The sequence below is a fragment of the Lagenorhynchus albirostris genome, chromosome 4, assembly GCF_949774975.1.
Source record: "Lagenorhynchus albirostris chromosome 4, mLagAlb1.1, whole genome shotgun sequence".
NCBI classification, from domain to species: Eukaryota; Metazoa; Chordata; class Mammalia; order Artiodactyla; family Delphinidae; genus Lagenorhynchus; species Lagenorhynchus albirostris.
Window position 1 is genome coordinate 101062264 of NC_083098.1, and position 19020 is coordinate 101081283.

General features: G+C 40.3%; 1 protein-coding gene across 1 annotated transcript in view; it reads right to left on the bottom strand.

Annotated features, from left to right (window-relative positions):
• Positions 1-2129: 2129 nt before the first annotated feature.
• The window catches only part of SLIT2 (slit guidance ligand 2), a 390513-nt gene continuing 373622 nt past the window's right edge, over positions 2130-19020 (bottom strand). The window contains exons 34-37 of the mRNA XM_060147340.1: positions 10844-10998; positions 5414-5705; positions 4992-5203; positions 2130-3900 (exon numbers count right to left, since the gene is read on the bottom strand). Of these exons, the coding sequence (XP_060003323.1) occupies positions 3659-3900; positions 4992-5203; positions 5414-5705; positions 10844-10998 (901 nt within the window). The 3' untranslated portion in view covers positions 2130-3658. The remainder of the gene's footprint in view (positions 3901-4991; positions 5204-5413; positions 5706-10843; positions 10999-19020) is intronic.

The following is a 19020-nucleotide window of genomic DNA, read 5'->3' on the forward strand; positions in this document are numbered from 1 at the left end:
TATATAGCTTTATATACTTTATATAAAGCTTCATATACTTTTATAGCTTAAATACTTTTACAGCTTATATACTTTTACAGCTTATATACCTTTACAAACATGACTTTTGAAATAATGGTCACTCTATGAGGCAGATGACACCATGACACTCAGGATCTTTAAGTCCTGAATCGATTTCCACAGTCTTTCAATCATTTCTCCAGAAAGAATTGCTGCTGACAAAGCAAGCCATCCAAAAAGAAAATGCTCAGAGCAATTCTAAACCCAGGGTTAGTCTATTAGTGCTTAGAAATAATTTCAGGAAATCTGTGGTGAACACAAATTCTGAAGATGGAGAGAGTTATTATTCAATGAACACATCTTAAATTGAACACATGTCAAACCTCTATGGCATGTCCTTGACGGTACCGTCTCACTCATGTGAGACTTTAAACACATTAGGGATGTTTAATTACTTTATCTTTTCAGATTAAAACTATACATTACTGGGCTTCCCTGGTGGCACAGTGGTTGAGAGTCTGCCTGCCGATGCAGGGGACACGGGTTCATGCCCCGGTCCGGGAGGATCCCACATGCCATGGAGCGGCTGGGCCTATGAGCCATGGCCGCTGAGCCTGTGCATCCGGAGCCTGTGCTCCGCAACGGGAGAGGCCACAACAGTGAGAGGCCCGCATACTGCAAAAAAAAACCAAAAAACTGTACATTACTCTGTGAAGCAGCCTTGACTCTGAGATATGCAAAATGCTTTCTGTTTTAATATATTGAATCTGTTGGAAATACTCCAAAATAGTTTCCTATTAAAGAAATCCTATGGTCTAGGCTTTGTAAGTAGGCAGCCTTTTGTAACATGAATAATGTCCTTGTCTCATTTACTAGTAATTATTTGACTATTGAATTTTCTCAAAGAAGGACTCTTGCAGAATGTAGCCCCATTACGAAGCAAATAATCCCCTAGGAAACTTGCTAAATCAGCCCAAATTCCAGGCAAACATAATTCTATTTTGTGTCTTTATAAGCAGGAAGGAGAAAGAATAACATTCTATAAACTACTATATTTCACTTTTTTTCCCTTACAAAACAAAAACAAAATAAAGTCTCTAATGAAGATTACTTAAATTGACATGATCAATAGAGAATAACTGTGCTGTGGAAATGAGTGCCAAGGCTTAAAAGTCCCTTAGTAGAGGGTAGTAATTACTGAGCTTCGGCCTTTACCTCTTGAACATAGACCATGTGATCTGAAGGGCCTGAGCTGGAATTCAGCTCCTCTGTTTTCGAGCTGTTTATGCCTGTGGAAAACAAGCAGCATAAAAATCCCACAGGTTTGTAGAGGGAGATGAATATTTCATATAAAGCCCATGGCATAGCACCTGCCATATAATAAGCCCTCGAAAAGCAATGACTATTAAGATAATGCAAACCCTTGAAGAAAAGGAGAAACCAATGGGAATAAATAAATGGTTTACAATGACTGCATAATATTTATATTATTAAAATGTAGACATTTTAAACAAGAGTGAATAAATGATTGGACATTTGTGTCTGTGAAACAGCAGTATGTGTGTGTGTGTGTGTGTGTGCGTGCGCTTGCGCGGGTGTGCATGTGCACACGCGTGTCCACGTGAGTTCACGCACACATGATTTTCTTACAGGGAAATAAATGAAAAACTCTTAGCTGGTGGGTGAGGATTAATATCCCACCCAGTCAGTGTTATTTTCCTGTTCTGGATAGTATATCTAGATATTACCAACCCTTGCCTGACAGTACCTTTGGAGAAAAGTTCTCTTTTTCTTGTGTTATTTTCCATCTGGATCTAATTGAGGGGAAAAGAACAGCATAAAGGAAAATACCATTTTGGTTGAGTTAGATTTCATCTTATAATATTTTTTGGGGAAAAATTAATTGAATATGCACTGTTTTTCTTAGCCAAGAATACGTTCTTTTCTCCATCTCTTTCATGTGGCCATCCCAAAGTACCCAGATGTGACAGTATGCTGATCTCAAACCAATTTCTGGCAACAAAAAGGTATAGGTTTCCCTCCCTGTTCTTTTGGTATCACTTTGATTAAGAAATTCTTAAGGAGGAGACTCTAAATACTGTGCAGTTTCTAAGAAAACCAACAAGCTGTTAATGAAGTAAATATCTGTTTAATTTACAAACATCAGTAGTGTAACTGATATTAGTCTGGAGAAAGACAAAGCACACTGAATTATACATGTACGTCTAGTTTTCTTTGTAAAAATGTTTTTGGAAAGAAACATCTGCATCTTTACAGGGTACCCTGGGATTTTAATGAGGGAAGAGCACAGTCCACTATAAATCCTTATCAATTCTACATTGTAATTTAGCAGCAAACATGTTAACATGGGAACATTAAGGTAATAAAGGAGCTTTATTGTTTGGGGAAAAAAAAATCACAGTTCTTGACATTACAGCCTTTTCTCTCCACGCCCCACCCTCGGTAAAAGGGCAAAAAAAGTCGAGGAAATAATTAACTTGTAAAAGATCTACTTTTCTAGTGTCGATTGCTACACACCATTTCTGTTCTGTGAGGACACGCTGCAGAGGGGCGCTTCTTTCTGTACAATGACCGTCTCACGCATAGACTTTACATACCCTCTGCAGGTGTCCTGAATGAGGCCAGTAGGTCAGTGACACCAGTGGTCAGATGTCAAGGTAAACAAACAGATCAACACATATTTATCCCAAGATAACACCCTATGTTAGTACTATTGCCAAAAAAACCACAAAAGAATCCTGATTTTTAAGTTTGAAAATGTACAAAAATATCAGGACAATTATAAATTAATATATATTAAAGCATTGAGAAACAGCAAAAGGATGGCCTAGAATGTTAAGTACAATGTACTTTGATACAATAAATATTTCTCATTGAAACCGAATACTGTATAGGGCTGTTTAGAACTCATAGAAACAAAAATTCATATTATTTCTAATTTATTTATCAATAATCTATTGGTTCTTTATCATCTCCTTTGTCATTTATATTACAAAAAATTAATACTGGAAAATGGTAGATAAACACTTTTGTGTGCTTCTCCTGCTAACATGCTGACGTTTAAAAAGAAGATAAAATTTATTTTAGCACTCTCGTCTCCTCTGATGAATGGAACCCAGGTCTTCAGGATACTTTATGTTCTGCACAAAATATTTCTCATCCGTTCATTCTGGCTGTGAATGCTGGAGTTCCATTCATCTGCCTTGCACCCTCACTCACACACATGTGCTTGGTCTGTCCTCATGAACTGCGTAGATGCAAACCAGGGCACAGGAGATTATGCTCTGGGCAACTTCACATCAGCAGAGAGAACCTCGTCTCTCCCCTGGGTATGTGCTTCTGCTGGTCTCCAGCAAGTTACGAAGATGAATCCAAGTTACCATGGTTTCCATCATTGCTCTAATGCCTTCAGGTGTATCATTCTTTATACTTCTCCAGTGTTGGGGAAGCTTTAGTTCAAGCATTTCTTTTTTTTTTCTAAATGCAGAAAAAAATGTCTTCATTCTCATAATAAAAATAAGTCTGTTCTGTATTTTACAATATATTTCAATTATTTCCACTATGAAGCATTCGTGAGTCCAACAGGGTCAAGAAGTATACAACATTTTCCAAAGACCAAAGCTGCCAGGGACGTGGTTTAGGAGGCGCAGTGGGTACAGCCACACTTCACCACCTTCTCAACCTCGTCCACAAACGATGACCCATCAGTGCATTCGAAAGTGTATTTCCGTCGCTTGCTCCTCAGAGGTCCGCAGCACTGCCCGCCTGCACACCCCCCTCTGCATTCCAACCGGGAGACCTTCTTAGTTGTTTGGCAAGCGGCATAGCCCTGCTGCTTTTGGTAATAATCTCTTATCCGTTCCCCTCGACAAGAGATTTCTAGAAAAGAACAAAAAGCACAAGCAGTATAAGGGTAGTCGCTGTCAGTCGTGCGAAGTGGCCGTGAATCTACCACTCAGTTCAGGAGACACTGCTTTCGCTTCCTGTTTGTAACGGCTATTTTCAGTGTTATGCTATTCCACATTACGGCCCGGTGGCACAGCCTTCAGTTCTTTGAAAAACACTTCTTTTCGGCCTTTATTTTGAGCAAAGTGAATACTTTATATGTGGACTGTAAATACTATGCTTTCGGGCTGACAAGAAAATTGGATTCCTAAATCTTTTCTTTTACAGCAAAAATATACATCTTCTGTTTTTACACTACTAACAGCTGGTTTTGTTTACCGAGGGCGCCGTTTCAGAGAGTACGCAATTTAATTTATTAGACCTGGAGTTTAATATCGTTCAATCTGTTACTTAATACAAGTAACATTCCACTAACTTCATAAATTACCCAAGTATGAACTAGTTCAAAAAGAGACATCTGCTAAAAGCCTCCATGGGCACGTTCCTCTCGTCTCATCCCTCCGATACACACAACAAAATCCCTGCCAGCTGGAGGCAAAGCACATTCTGATCACGCAGACACAGGAGAAGGAAATAGGTGGGCTGAAACGTCAGCCTGTTTCCATCCCTCTCACCTGCATAATTTACTGTGATAAATCAGTTGATTCTAAGGTCAAAGGCGATTTTGTCCTAAAACTAGAGCAGAATTATTAGTACCGTCTTCTCTGCGCCAGAAGATGAATCAGTAATCTGTACAGATGAGAACAGCAGGTAAAGGTAGGAAAGAAGGAAAGGAAATGTGCTCCCGCCTAAGGGAAAAGTAGTATTTCATAGCAAATCAAGTGTGAGAAGACTTGTGAAGGGTGTATAATATCTTGCAACGGAGGTTTAGGACATTTCACATCTGTGCCTTCCTGTAACACTGTTAAGTAAATCAACAGCAGCAACTACAAAAAGTGCAAAGACCTGGCGTTCCTCATATCACTCCCCTCTGTGTGTCTTCCTTTCTCTCTCTCTCTGTTCAAAGATGGGGGCCCCTCTTGCTTTGCCAAGATAGAGGTCGGTGCCCAGCTGGGTTGGCTTACCTCGATCACAGCTGTCCCCAGTGTATCCACTGCTGCATTCACAGTAGGGCTGTCCCAGTCCTGAGAGCCTGCATTTCCCATGCTTACACTTGATCGCCTGGCAGGGGTTAAACAGATCCTCCTCTTCATCACAGAGGACGCCCCCATGGCCCTCCAGGCACTTGCAGCTGTAGGAGAACGCGTTGATGGGCAGACAGGTGCCATGGACGCATCTACAGTGGAGGACCGCAGAGATGGAAATGGGTCAGGCAGAGAGGATAAGAATGGAGGAGGGAGGATGATGGATGGAATATAAGGGAGACAATGCTAATGAACTGACTTCTTTCTCTCCCTTCCCCCTCCCCCTTTCCTTCTTTCCTCTCTGGGGTTTTGCTTTGAAGGTTGGAGTGTGTGGGTTTAACTACCAAGCAGCCCAGACTCACTTATTTCCAAGACAGGGGTCATTGGTCCTCTGGTCACAGAGGGGCCCCGTCCATCCTTCCTGGCACTCGCAGGTGAAGCCGGACTGGGTGCTAGGCTGGCACGTGCCGTGGGCACACACCTTCTTGTGGCACGGCTCACAGCCGGGCAGGATGCCGGTCTGCATGGGCACCTTCCGGAAGTCCTGCAGCTCGCTGTTGATGTAAAGGTTCCGGATGCAGCCGTGGAAGCTTGTGCCGTTCTGCCCGGGGGCCTGGCGCAGAGCTGCGGCCACGTTGTTCTTCCCGGGCATGCCTGCGGGGGAGCACCAAGTCAGAGGTCACGCCCTTCCGCGGCTCCCCAGCCAGTGGCCACCCGGACCCTCTTAGCTCTTCCAGTGGGGCAGGAGTCTGCATGACTCTTCTTCAGGAGAACCAGGCAGCACAAGCATCCCGTCCTGCGCTTCTCAACGGGGCTGCACATCAGAATCACATTGGATCTTTGAAGAAATACTGATGCTTGGGACCTCAGCCCAGACGGATTTGATCAGATTAACTGGGTGGAGTGGGGGAGGGAGAAGGGATGTGTGTTTCTTTGTTTTTGTTTTTTTGGAAGATGCTCCAGGCAATTCTAATGCACAACTAGAATAAAGAACCTAGTTCATTGGCGGTCAATCTTTAGTTTCTAACAACTGTTTTGTTTTTGGTTTTTGTTTTTTTAAATAAAAAAACCCTTATATGGAGGCATGAATCTATAAAACCTAAAATCAGGGCCACTGTATTTAAAAGCAAGGTTGGGAATGGGGGAGGGATTCGTACTCCCTTCTACCTCCACACCCACCCCCTAACCTGGACACACAGCCCAGAAGCCTAGAGCCAGACTGATTCCCTGACCAATCCTGCCCTTTAAAGATGAAGGGGGCCCAGGGCCCAGAGAGCTCGGCGACATGCTCGGTGTCACCAGTAAGACTGGGTTAAAATTAAGCCAATGACACAAACTTCCCCAATCTCAGGTCATGGTTCAGTCCCCTGATTTTCAGAGAGTGAGAGCAGAGCTGGGGTTCACAGGGACCATTCACCCCAGTCCTGCCAAATTCTAAGCTGGCAGCTAGTCCAGCTCACCACTGGCAATGTCCCAAACTCAGCCGTGGATGTCAGTGTCTGAAAAACTCACCCTGCTTCCAATCAGGACAGCACTTCATTCACATCCTTTTTTTTCCCTTGCTAATTGAGAGTGAAACCTTCATAGTCCAAGAAATCAGGACTATAAAAGAAATTCCTCCAAAACTAGAATTCGCAATCTTTGTGTATATATATATATACATATACATATATATACATATATATATATATATATATATATATATATATTCCACCAGTGATGGTCATCTGGTAACCCTTATCTGGCAAAACTGAGGAATCTTTCCATGGCCTAAGCCAGACCCTGAAATAGCTCCTGGATGGGATCCTACATGAGGCAACCATCCAGGTTGCTGTGGGGGAGGGGAGGGAGCCAAGGCCTTTAGAGCAGCTGACCTTCCCCCCCAGTGCTCACACCATCCCTACACCTGGACTCTGAGCTACTGGTTGGAGGGTCGAGGCTGGAAAAGACCAGGGCTGTCACTCTCTAGAGGGTTTGTTGGTTATAAAGACCACGAGCCACAGTACTCTACTCTCTGGGCGCTGCCTTGTGGCAGCATCTCCTTTCCCATTTGAAGGACCTCCATTCGAGGTCTAGCAGGCACCAAAGTCAGATAGCCGCTTATACAAAACTACTAGGCTAGAGGTCAAAGTCTGTATTTTTGGCCTGTGTGCACTTGGGCCAGTCATTTCCCCTCTCTGGTGCTTAGTTTTCTCATCTGTAACATGAGTGGATGGACCAGACCAGTTGTTTCCAAGCCCGTCATACATAAGAGCCACCAGAGGGGCGCTGTTGAGAAGGCAGCTTCCCAGGCCCCCATCTCTCTCACCTGAGATTCTAACCCAGAATGAAGGTGTGGGCATAGAAATCGCAATGTTAACATGCAAGCTCAGGTGACTCTGGTGCAGGTGGTCCTGGTCACATTTTGACAGGTACTGAATTAGTGTCTAGGATTTGAAGGTCATGAGTTCAAGTTTTTAGTCTGTGTGTGTCTGGCCTTGGGAACTGGGTTGCTTTGTAGAGTGGGGTCAAAAGGATGGAATGTTCCATTTCCAGGAGAGGACTAGTGACTGGGAATTCCTTGTTTGGGGGTAAGTTCTTCTACATAGTCATATCCATCCATCCAAAACACGTGGACTTTTTTTTGTGCGGCCTCTCCCGTTGCAGAGCACAGGCTCCGGATGCGCAAGCTCAGCAGCCATGGCTCACGGGCCCAGCCGCTCCACGGCATGTGGGATCTTCCCAGACCGGGGCACGAACCCATGTCCCCTGCATCGGCAGGCGGACTCTCAACCACTGCACCACCAAGGAAGCCCAAACATGTGGACTTTAATGTCCACACATTTATGGTCCTTTCTTCAGAGGTTAAAAAAGAACTTCTTCCAAGACTATTTTCAATTAGTCACGCAACACACATATGTGCACATGTCAAGACTAACTACAGACCCATGAAGTTCCACAGCAGGGAGAAGCAATTAGTAAATGTGTTCCTTCTATTCCCAAACTAACAATGATAAAGGTCTAGCTTTGATTGTAGTAATTTTTAAATGAAAATGTTGATACATCACATATATAGTTACTTTCAGTAGGATATCATGAAGTCAAGAACTATCTTAACTCAACCTTTTCAGGTGCTTGGTAGACTTCTGACCAGGGAACTAAGTCTTAACTGAAAAACAGAAGTAGATCCATGTTTGTTTTCCTTTAGCCTTTCCTCTATGCCATGGACCATAGCTGGAATTCAATCTATCAAACAATAGGTAACTTAGTGGACGGTTTTTAGCCTTAACAAGCTCTACATATTTCAAAATGACAATAAACGGACCAAGTGTCAACACTGATGTCTTCTGTACAATGGGGGCATTAGGAGAAGATTTGTGATGCACGGAGGGGTCTCTATGTGCAGGTCTTTACTTTTTAAAAAAAAAACCCCTTTAAGTAATGTATGTTCTGGTTGGACAATTATACAGAAAAACATAAAGATTACATTGCTTTGCATTAAGTAAAGCCTATATCATGGGTAGTTGAAAACCCAAAGGTAGGGAAACCTGCCTCCCTGTTTTGCTAGAAAATACTCCTGCAAGGGCCTAAGGCATGGAATGCATCACCTTTGGGCCATCTTCCTTGGGGAGTGTTCCTGTTTGCAGACTTTGAGAAAAAGGAGAGTTTGTTTACCTTGCTCTCCTTTGCTAATTCAGGTTCTCCTGCCTTTACCATAAAGAATTCAGGGCTGCAGTCTTAGGACTGCATTGTATTTTTAAAATCCGAATTACCCTGAGTGGGAAGGAAATGAGCCCAGTGTGTTCTCTGGCAGTGAGGCTGGTTGGAAGTGGAAAGAGGCACCATCTGGATTCTTCCAGGCCCTCTACCCTTAGAAGGATTAGCACTTCTCAGTACTAATTTAAAACATTTTTTCCCCCTTTTTGTAAAAATGTTCTGGCCCAAGCACTCCCATTCTGTACTTATTATTTTCTCCACATTCTAAAGGGGTCTTAAAAGATTTAATGAAATGGTTTCTAATGAAAACATAATAAAATCAAGTGAAGGACAAGTCCAGAAATAAATGAAAAGCCACAGAACTTAGACTGCTTCCTTTTCTGCTCCATGTTAAGAAGGTGAGTGGCAATGCAGGTAGCTTTGGGGTTAGACAGACCTGAACTCAAACGAGGTCTCTATCAACTTGGACATATTCCATGAAGTCCCTTAGGGATTATAAAACAAAAAATCATACCTACTTCCTAAAGTCTCTGAGGGTTAAGACTGTAAAAGCAGCATTGCATTGAGCACACAGCATGTGCTTAGTAAATATAATTTCTTTTCTCTCCAACCACAGGTAACATCTGTGACTTCACCCATGCCAAAGCAACTGCCGTTCATGGTAATGCAGGCAAGAATGGACGGCCTTTGCCTGTTAATGAGTCCCACAGTGTGATTCCCAGGAAGCAAATAGATCAGTCAACTTGCTGCACGGACTTAATATGAGATACTTTTATTACAAATGTATTATGGTTTCATGAAGATGTGACTGCCTTCCCCACTCCCCTGGCACAGAAGGGATATTTCTTTTTCAGTTTTGTATTCTTCATGCACCTATTAATTTAGTTCTCAGCTTATGGGAGGTGCTCAATAAATATTTATAGAAATGAACCAAAGACTTTTAACTGCTTTAAAAAAAATCAAAAGTCTATCAGTGTTCAGATTTTCTACTGCTGAAATTATTAAAAACAGAAGTGCTCTGGAATTTCAGGAAATTTCCCAAAATGCTTTTAGGGAAGGCTTTGAGGGGTTAAGAAACTTATGCAGCATCCCAAGGTCGTTACTGTGAAAATAATGATGTGAAGTTCATGAAAATACCTGTCATGGTGAAGAAATTGGTTACATTGACCCGTTCAGAAACTTTAGCTTATTTATCTGTAAAATGAGTTAACTTTATCAGTTAATTCAATGTAATTTAATTCAGTGCAACTCAATTCAAAATCATATGCTTTCTTGGTCCTTTGCCTGAAAGTTGAAATTCTGTCTCCAGTATATATTTACTCCTCCAGATAGAGGTAAAAGTACAAGCTCTCTCCATCACAGGTCTTCTCCTCGGAGCTCCTTCAGAAGTTTGCTCAGACTCTATCCCTCATCTATTTACTCATCTACCTTCATGCAGCTTAAAAATAAAGTCGAGTCTTCACTCTGTCATTCCAGGCCCTAATCCACCTTTCTGACCGTCTCCCTTGTCCATTCACCGTAAGGTCTTAGCTAAAGAGAAGTACCTCCTGCTGCCCCAATACAAGTTGTACGTTTAATCTGTTCATTCATTCATTTGATTTCATTAATAATTATCCTATCCTGTACATGAGTTCACAGCTGACAGGAGAGGCATTCCAGCATAGCGACATTTAACTGAAGCTGGTAGTGTTCGCCTCCTTAATAGTGCTGGGGTGGGTCATGCGCTCCTCAGTTTGCATCACACTTGACTCCCCATCTTCTTCATTGTCTGTATTTGACCTCTAACCAGCTTTCTTTTTCCTATACACCAGAACAGTAAGATTAGATTATATGATGTTTAAATCACCTAGTATGTAACAGACACAAAAGAAACATTAATGTCCTTCTCCACTCCAACCACACATTTTGTTAGATCCAGAGCCAGGGTTACAACATGGTCTCTTATCACCCATTTAGGGCTCTTTCTTTTCTGTCCTTGCTGTCCATCTTTCAATGACTGATCAATGACCATGGCACCAGGCATCAACAACTTCAGGATCAGTCTGTGATGAGCATCACAGGGTTTGGGAATCCACGGAATTTGGAAAAGCGCTTACCTCCGACATAGAGTGGGGAGTCAAAATTCAAAGTGGACTGCTTTGACAAGTTGGTGATGATTTTGGGGCTCCCTCCATCCACAGAGAGGGAGAGACTTTGATCCAGGGCGAGTAGTTCCACAATGTGGAAATTTCCATCATTGATCGTCTCCACGCTATTAAAAAAAAAAGATAACTTAACTGATCCTCCAATTTTATATTTATTAAAGAAAAGGAGTTACAATTCAAACTCCAATAAGCTCTTTTTGGGAAAAGATACTCCTAATTAACATTAATAAAGATAAAAGCCAGTAGTTGATTTTAAAATAAAAGATATTTTCAAGGAGATATAATCATTTTTTATTTCTTGGGTAATACAAAATAAGTTTGTTCTCCCATTGGGAGAAGTGGAAATGAATACATTTTATCATTATGCAATCACTTTCTCCCAGTATGTAGAAATTCCAAAGCATAACTTATGCATTTGATTTTAAATGTCACCAAAGTTTCATTTGTTCAGATACTGTTACTCCAAATTGCATTCAAAAGACAACTAACTGATACCTGTGCCAAATATACTTTTTAGACATTGATCTTAGGGGATCATTGGTCTCTGCACTCTTAAGCACTACACAGTAATACTTATTAGAATCAAACATACACATAAATGCAGGAAGAACCAACTTGGCAGGATCACTGCACTTTTTGAAATTTGTTAATTGATAATATACTCTCATTTTCTTTGCATTTTTCAGAAGGATGTCCATCAAATGATATTACTGTGAAGATGATTACGCTCAGTGGAGAGGTGGGAATAATGGATTAAATAGAATGCTTAACATAGTCATGTCTAGGGAGTGTAGTGATGACAATGATTCTTCAATTTCTCTTCGATAACTTTAAAGGGACAGGTCCAACAATCATTACATCCGCCTTCTTAACAATTTGAGAGGGCTTATGGAAATTCATAAAATGGACAAAAACAAAGAGATTAAGAAACAGGTAAACGGAAAACGACAATTGAAAATGAAGTTGGGTGCAATTAGCAGGTAGGTGCTATAAGGTTTTAAAGGGTGTCTGTCAACCTAACACAAGTGTTACATCAGGCAAAGATGCAAACAGGACAAATTGAAACAGGAGCAACAAAGAAAACAGGATCAATAGTGAATATTAAAGAACTAATATACTGAGATGTTGACTCGAAAGATTGGAAAAAGGGCTCAGAAAGGGAAATATGGGAACATACTATAAGGAAGATCGTGAATACCTAATAGTCCCTATGCAAGAAGATTGCTTAAATTTCCAGGCACTGATATTTAAATTTGCAAATACGTCAAGCCTGGAAAATAACAGAAAAATGTATAGATATTTCTTCATGGTTCTCACCACAGGAGTCTAATCTTATTCCATTGTTTGCCGACATGGAATAAAATGTTTTTGTGATTTGACAACAATATAAACCATTCTGCAGAGCTGTGAAAACACCTGAAGTTCTCTGGTGTTAAGTAGTTAAAAGTGTCCACGTGTGCAGGAATTTTTAATAACCTGTTTCAGATATCATCTTAAAAAAAATAAATGTTAGATGTACCAATCAATATTTTTGCGTTTTACACATTTAATTATCCCAACACTTGATACCACTAAAATCAACAGAGGAAACAATATACAAGGAAAATACTTTCTAAATAAAGTTGCCTACCAGATGTTAGTGGTCTTAAATAATACCAACTACTGGTTAAACATACATATTTTAGAATCAGATAAGCCTGGATTTGAATGCTGGTCTTGCATTTATTAAATGTTTGACCTTAGATAAGTAACTTAATTGCTAATAAACTTCAATCTTCTCTTCAGTAAATGCTAACAAATATTCCCCCCTCCTATGGTTAATTTGAGGTCTATCCCTATGAAATGATTTTTTGAAATGCAGAACAAAACATCTAGCCTATAGAAAGTGCAAAGTTAAATGCTAGATATTAGTATCATCACCGTCATCATCATTACCACCACCACCACTGTCATCATATAAATAATCCAATACTACTTCAGAATCTTCTTCAAGAAGAAATTAGTCAGGCTTTATTTTTAATATTAATTGTAAGATAATGCTAAAGACTGGCAGAAATATAATAACTTCTTTGGGGACATATCCAAATTATTAGAAGTTTTAAGTAAAACATTAATATAAAGATATACATAGAGAAGGTGGTAGTCAATTGCTTTTTCCTTTGTCATCGTATACAACTCTTTAAGTGGTTTTATATGAATGCTCTGTGAACAATGACCTTATTTAATTTATAAATATTAATAATGGGCCCCCCTTTTCCCTTTACAGTTGCAAAGAAAAAGACTCATTTGTACTAGGGAACTGGTTCTTGGTCACACATCAGTCTTAGGCAATTGATCTAGGTATGTCATTGTTGATGATGATGTTTGGCAGTGTAACTGAAAGGTTTAATACCTTTAAAGTTCTGCACACTCTAAAGCAGTGTTTCAGCTGGGAAGCTGGAGGTAGGTAGCTTCATTATTAACTCATTTTACTTCCTACTCCTTTATTCCTTTCCTTTCTTTTTTCTTTCTTTCTTTCTTCCTTTTTTTTGTTTCCTGAGTACATGTCTTTAATTCCCACTAATTGTAAGCTCCTTTAAATCAGGGGCCCTGTATTATTTATTTCTTCCTTAATGTATCCCATAGTGTCTGATAAATAGTAGATGCTCAATAAATGTATGTTAAGTAAATTAAAGATAGGGGAGTTGTATTAAGAATAACATATAGGGCTTCCCTGGTGGCGCAGTGGTTGAGAGTCCACCTGCCGATGCAGGGGACACGGGTTCGTGCCCTGGTCCGGGAAGATCCCACATGCCACAGAGCGGCTGGGCCCATGAGCCATGGCCGCTGAGCCTGCGCGTCCGGAGCCTGTGCTCCGCAACGGGCAATGGGAGAGGCCACAACAGTGAGAGGCCCGCGTACCGCAAAAAAAAAAAAAAAAAAAAAAAAAAAAGAATAACATATAGAGTTTATTTATTAATACTAGTTGTATTACAGTTATAGATAGTCAAGATCCTCCAGGCATACTTAGGACAGGACATCCAAAAGATGCATTTTATTAAAAAATTTGGAATTTTCAGGTGATATCCTGAAAGATAATGTTGGGAGGTAAGTCTTGCTCAGCTTATCCTAGCTCCTGTTAGATGTGTGACACTGAGTTACTGTGACTTCAGGTAATTTTTCTCTGCTTTCTTTTCCTCACTAGGGAAATGCAAGTAATAAGATCAAAGAATTGCACAGCACCTACTATGGGGCAACTTCACATGCATTAACTCATTTAAGACTCACAACTCTAAATTTGGGCACTTAGGGTACCCAAGATGGCACAGCCAGTGGCTAAACAGATTTGAAGCCAGGTTGTCTGGTTCTACAGTACGTGCTTTTAACTATTACCATCACTTTTTTTTTTTTTTTTTTTGGCTGTACACTGGCCTCTCACTGTTGTGGCCTCTCCTGTTACGGAGCACAGGCTCCGGACGCGCAGGCTCAGCGGCCATGGCTCACGGGCCCAGCCGCTCCGCAGCATGTGGGATCCTCCCGGACCGGGGCACAAACCCGTGTCTCCTGCATCGGCAGGCGGACTCTCAACCACTGCGCCACCAGGGGAGCCCTATCCATCACTTTTAAAATAAAAAAACCTGAAGAGTATCTAGTACTGTACAAATGGCATGTGTTTGTTCTCACCAGTAGCCAGCCTTTAATAGATGATTTCTCTCCCAAACAGCCCAGGAATAAAGTTCTATGGAAAAAAATCTTATATGATGGTTGCACAACTTGGTACATTTACTAAAAATCATTGAACGCATATGAGATATACAGATTTGAAACTTGTTTTTGGCTTCTCTTTTCCCAATTATAAGTGAAGTTCAGACTGACTACACTTTTCTCCTCCCAAAAGCTTTCAATGTCTAATCTGATGATTCCAGAACTTGGTAAGAGTTACCACTGAGCTTAATTCGGTTTATATTTCTCAGAATTAAGTGAGGTTTTGCCCAGGCTTTTAACAGATAAGTATTGTGAAATTAATATTTTTAGATTCTTTGGTTTTAAGATGGTATTGTGTGTATGGGGCCTGAAGAGAATATGGCAGAGCTAAGAGTATTCTAAATTGGTGTTTCATGCTGTCTCCTAAACTGGCCACCTCATTTTGATATGTCTGGTCTAAAGATGCTTCACTTGTGAAGTGTGGATGCTAATAAAAAATTTCCCTGCCCACTTCTTTGAGTGGAAGGAATGGGAAGCCAAGTGGGATTAAAGGTATTTATGTATTAGCATAAGAGTTTTCAGAAGAACGTTTTATAAAATAATTTATCAAGTAAAGTAGTATTTTGAAGCAAATTACAGATCTTCCTGAACTTACGATGGGCTTAAGTTCCAATGAACCCATTGTAAATTGAAAATACGGTAAGTCAAAAATGCACTTAAAAGAAATGCACTTAATACACTTAATCTACTGAACATAATAGCTTTGCCTAGCCTGCCTTAAGCATGCTCAGAACACTTACACTGGCTTACAGTTTGCCAAAATCATCTAACACAAAGCCTATTCTATAACAAAGTGTTGACTATCTCAGGTAATTTATTGAATACTGGACGGAAAGTGAAAAGCAGAATGGTTGTCTGGGTGCAAAACGGTTGTAAGTGTATGGGGTGCTTACCCTTGTGATCGTGTGGCTGACTGGGACCTGAGGCTACTACTGCCCAGCATCATTAGAGAGCGTCCTACTGCATATAGCTAGCCCGGGAAAAAAAATCAAAATTCAAAATTCTGAGTATAGTTTCTACTGAACGCATATTGCTTTTGTACCATCATAACGTTGAAAAATCGTAAGTGGAAACATCGTAAGTTGGGGACCTTATGTATGTAATTTAAATAAAAATGCACTAAAATAGAAAGAGACTTCACATTTGAACATATGGTAAGAGTCACATGTAGGGCAACAGTATTTGCACTTGGGTATTTATTCTTCAGTATCTGGGTATCCAAGCATGAAGAGTCTCCTTAAACCCCAGCATTACCAGTTATTATACTCTGTGCCTAGTACTCGACTAGGCACTTTACATTAGTTGCTTCCAAGTCTCCCCGTGAAATGGAAGCATAAAGGGTGAGGTAAATTGCTCAAAGTCGTGAAGCTGATAAAAAGTGGTGCCTTCTCATACAGCATAGTCAAGAATGGCTGAGTGTTTATCATGGAAACGGTCTGTCTTTCCAATGAGACTAATTCTTTTTTTTTTTTTTTCCCTAACATAAGCTTGTAAGTTGCATAACCCAGAGACTGTGTAGCCAACCAACCTAACAGTCTGCGGGGGAATGTCCCCTGAAGTTGTGCAGGTTCCCTGAATACTGAAACTGAGGAAGGCATGGTACAGTACTGTACCTTTGTAACGTGTGCACCTGATTTCTTAATTTTTAAATAGTAGTCGACTATGTTTCCAAAGAAACTATCTGGTTTGGAAAATGACATTAATTTGAACCTAAAGAAAGAAGCATACAATTGTCATTAACGATTTTTAAAAAAGTTTCTGCCCATCTAGATGAAAAGAAAGTCATTTTGAAGGGCAATCAATGAACAGCTTAATTGAGAAAATAATGTGTTACTCTATGCCTGTCTGAGGGACTACCGCTGATGTTGGCTTCAAGTTTGGGCTGTCATTCACTCATTCATGGCACTACTACCACGTCCCTCTTTATGCTATTCTCCAAGCACTGTAACAATTAGGCATGTGTGCCGTATTCTACATTCATTCACTTGTTGGGCTGCTAACGTTGTCTTTGTCTGCTGGTTAGATCTCTTAGCAGGGTTCAGGCAAATGTTTAACAACTGGCTCTCTGTAAAAAGAATGAGTCTGGATTTGTAGCATTTGCTGATTACTATGGCAGAAATTACTCTCAACAAGGCCACATCAAACAGAGGTCTTAGAACTTGGATGTGAGAAGTGATGCACACCATTAGCTCTCAGAGCACAGCTCAAATATATTCCTTTTCCATAAATGGTTCTCATATTGTGGTCCCTGGATCAGAGCATCACCTGGAAACTTGTAGAAATGAACATTTGGGGCTTATCTGAGATCTGAATCACAAACTAGAGGTGCAGCCCAGTACTCTGTATTTTAACACACCTTTCAGGTGATTCTGGTGCTAGCTCTACACCACTGCCTGTATGCCTGGCCTTGTTAGCAGTATACATGGCTACAGGAAAGCACGATCTTCTCTCAAATGTAAGAAGTAAAATGAGACAATGTGCACGCCGCTTTAGTTCTACAGGAAAATAAACAATTACTACATTTGGGTTTTCTTAAATGCACATCTTTGTTAACTACTACCTCTAAAAATAATTCCATGAAATAATAGTTCTCATATCAATTCGTTTGAGACAATAATTGACATCTAAGGTCAAACATTTTATTTTTTAATTTTTTTTTCCTTTTCTTTTCGGTTTTGAGGCTCTGAAATTTAGATGTGGTACAGTGGGAAAGAACATCTTTGTTCCCAGGGTCTAGGGTCTCAGCCAGGACCGCTCAAATGGCTGGGACCTGGAACAGCTGGGAGCTGGTAGGGCATAAGATCAAACATTTTAAACCAAAAAATGTACTACAATAGAAACAATAATAATGGATGACAGTTTCCCCTAATTTAACAGATTTCATTTTACTAAAATAAACAAAATCCTGGACATATATACACTACCAGACGTAAGGTAGATAGCTAGTGGGAAGCAGCCGCATAGCACAGGGAGATCAGCTCGGTGCTTTGTGACCACCTGGAGGGGTGGGATAGGGAGGGTGGGAGGGAGGGAGATGCAAGAGGGAAGAGATATGGGAACATATGTATATGTATAACTGATTCACTTTGTTATAAAGCAGAAACTAACACACCATTGTAAAGCAATTATACTCCAATAAAGATGTAAAAAAAAAACACCAAAAAACCCCACAAAATCCATTTCCATCAGTGTTGAAAATTAACCAGGCAATTGAAACGAGGCACCTGATATATGACATTACTCCCATATGTAATGCTCCAATAGCACATGAGATACTGCATAATTTGGGAAACAAAGTTTTACCAAGGTAAATCTTATATAACATAAAATCATGCAATTAACTGAACTCAAATTCTCTGATGTAAGGATATGTAAAAATATCCTCTTTTAAAAACATCAGTGTGATTTTTTTTGGCCACATCATGTGGCTTGTGGGATCTTAGTTCCCTGACCAGGGATTGAACCCAGGCCCTCGGCAGTGAAAGCACTGAGTCCTAACCACTGGACAAACAGGGAATTCCCTAGTGTGATGCGTTTTTAATAAAGTTATATAAAGTGGAAACACAACAAGATTTGAAAATTTAATTCAACCAAACAAAATATTTATTAAGCTACTTATGGGAAATCTGATGGCAACAATATTATTGATGGATTTTGTTGTAATGATGGAGAAGTAGTACTTTTCATTAGAGTACATATTCTAATAAGGCCTGAGCAAGGATAGAGGCATTTAGATGAATGCCAGAAAATGAGTAAGAGCAGAATTAAGACTTGGACAAACTTCAAATTGAAGGTGAAAGGAAAAGGTTAAGAGTAACTTCATTTCACCTAAGATGACCAAGAAGATGGTGATACCTCTCAATGAAATTAGGAATGCACCAGGGTGAAGCAAAGGAAATGAAGTTAGTTTTGGACATTCTGAATTTATGATCCCAACAGCTAGTAGTGCTGCTTACTATTTGGTATGCCTTATTCTAAATACTCCACATGCATCAAATCATAACATTCTTACCACGATCCTGCAAAGATGGAACTATGATTTATTATTTCCATTTACCAGGTGAGGACCAGAGAGCTTATGCAATCTACCCAAGACACACAGTTAATAGATGGCAGAGCGGGGACTTGAATCAAGGCAGACTGTCTTTAGAGCACCTGCTCTTTTCTATTACTTCAATTTTAGTATTGAGTTGTAATGACATTCAAATGGTTCAAAAATCAGAATGATATAAAATGGTATTTATACACAAGTTGTGCCTCAGCCCCACTCTTTCCTCTCTATCCCAAGTTTTTTCCTTATGCAAGTACATGGAAATAAAAACACATATACTTATTTACCCACCTTTGACACTGTTCTGCCTTACTTTTTTTTATATATATACTGA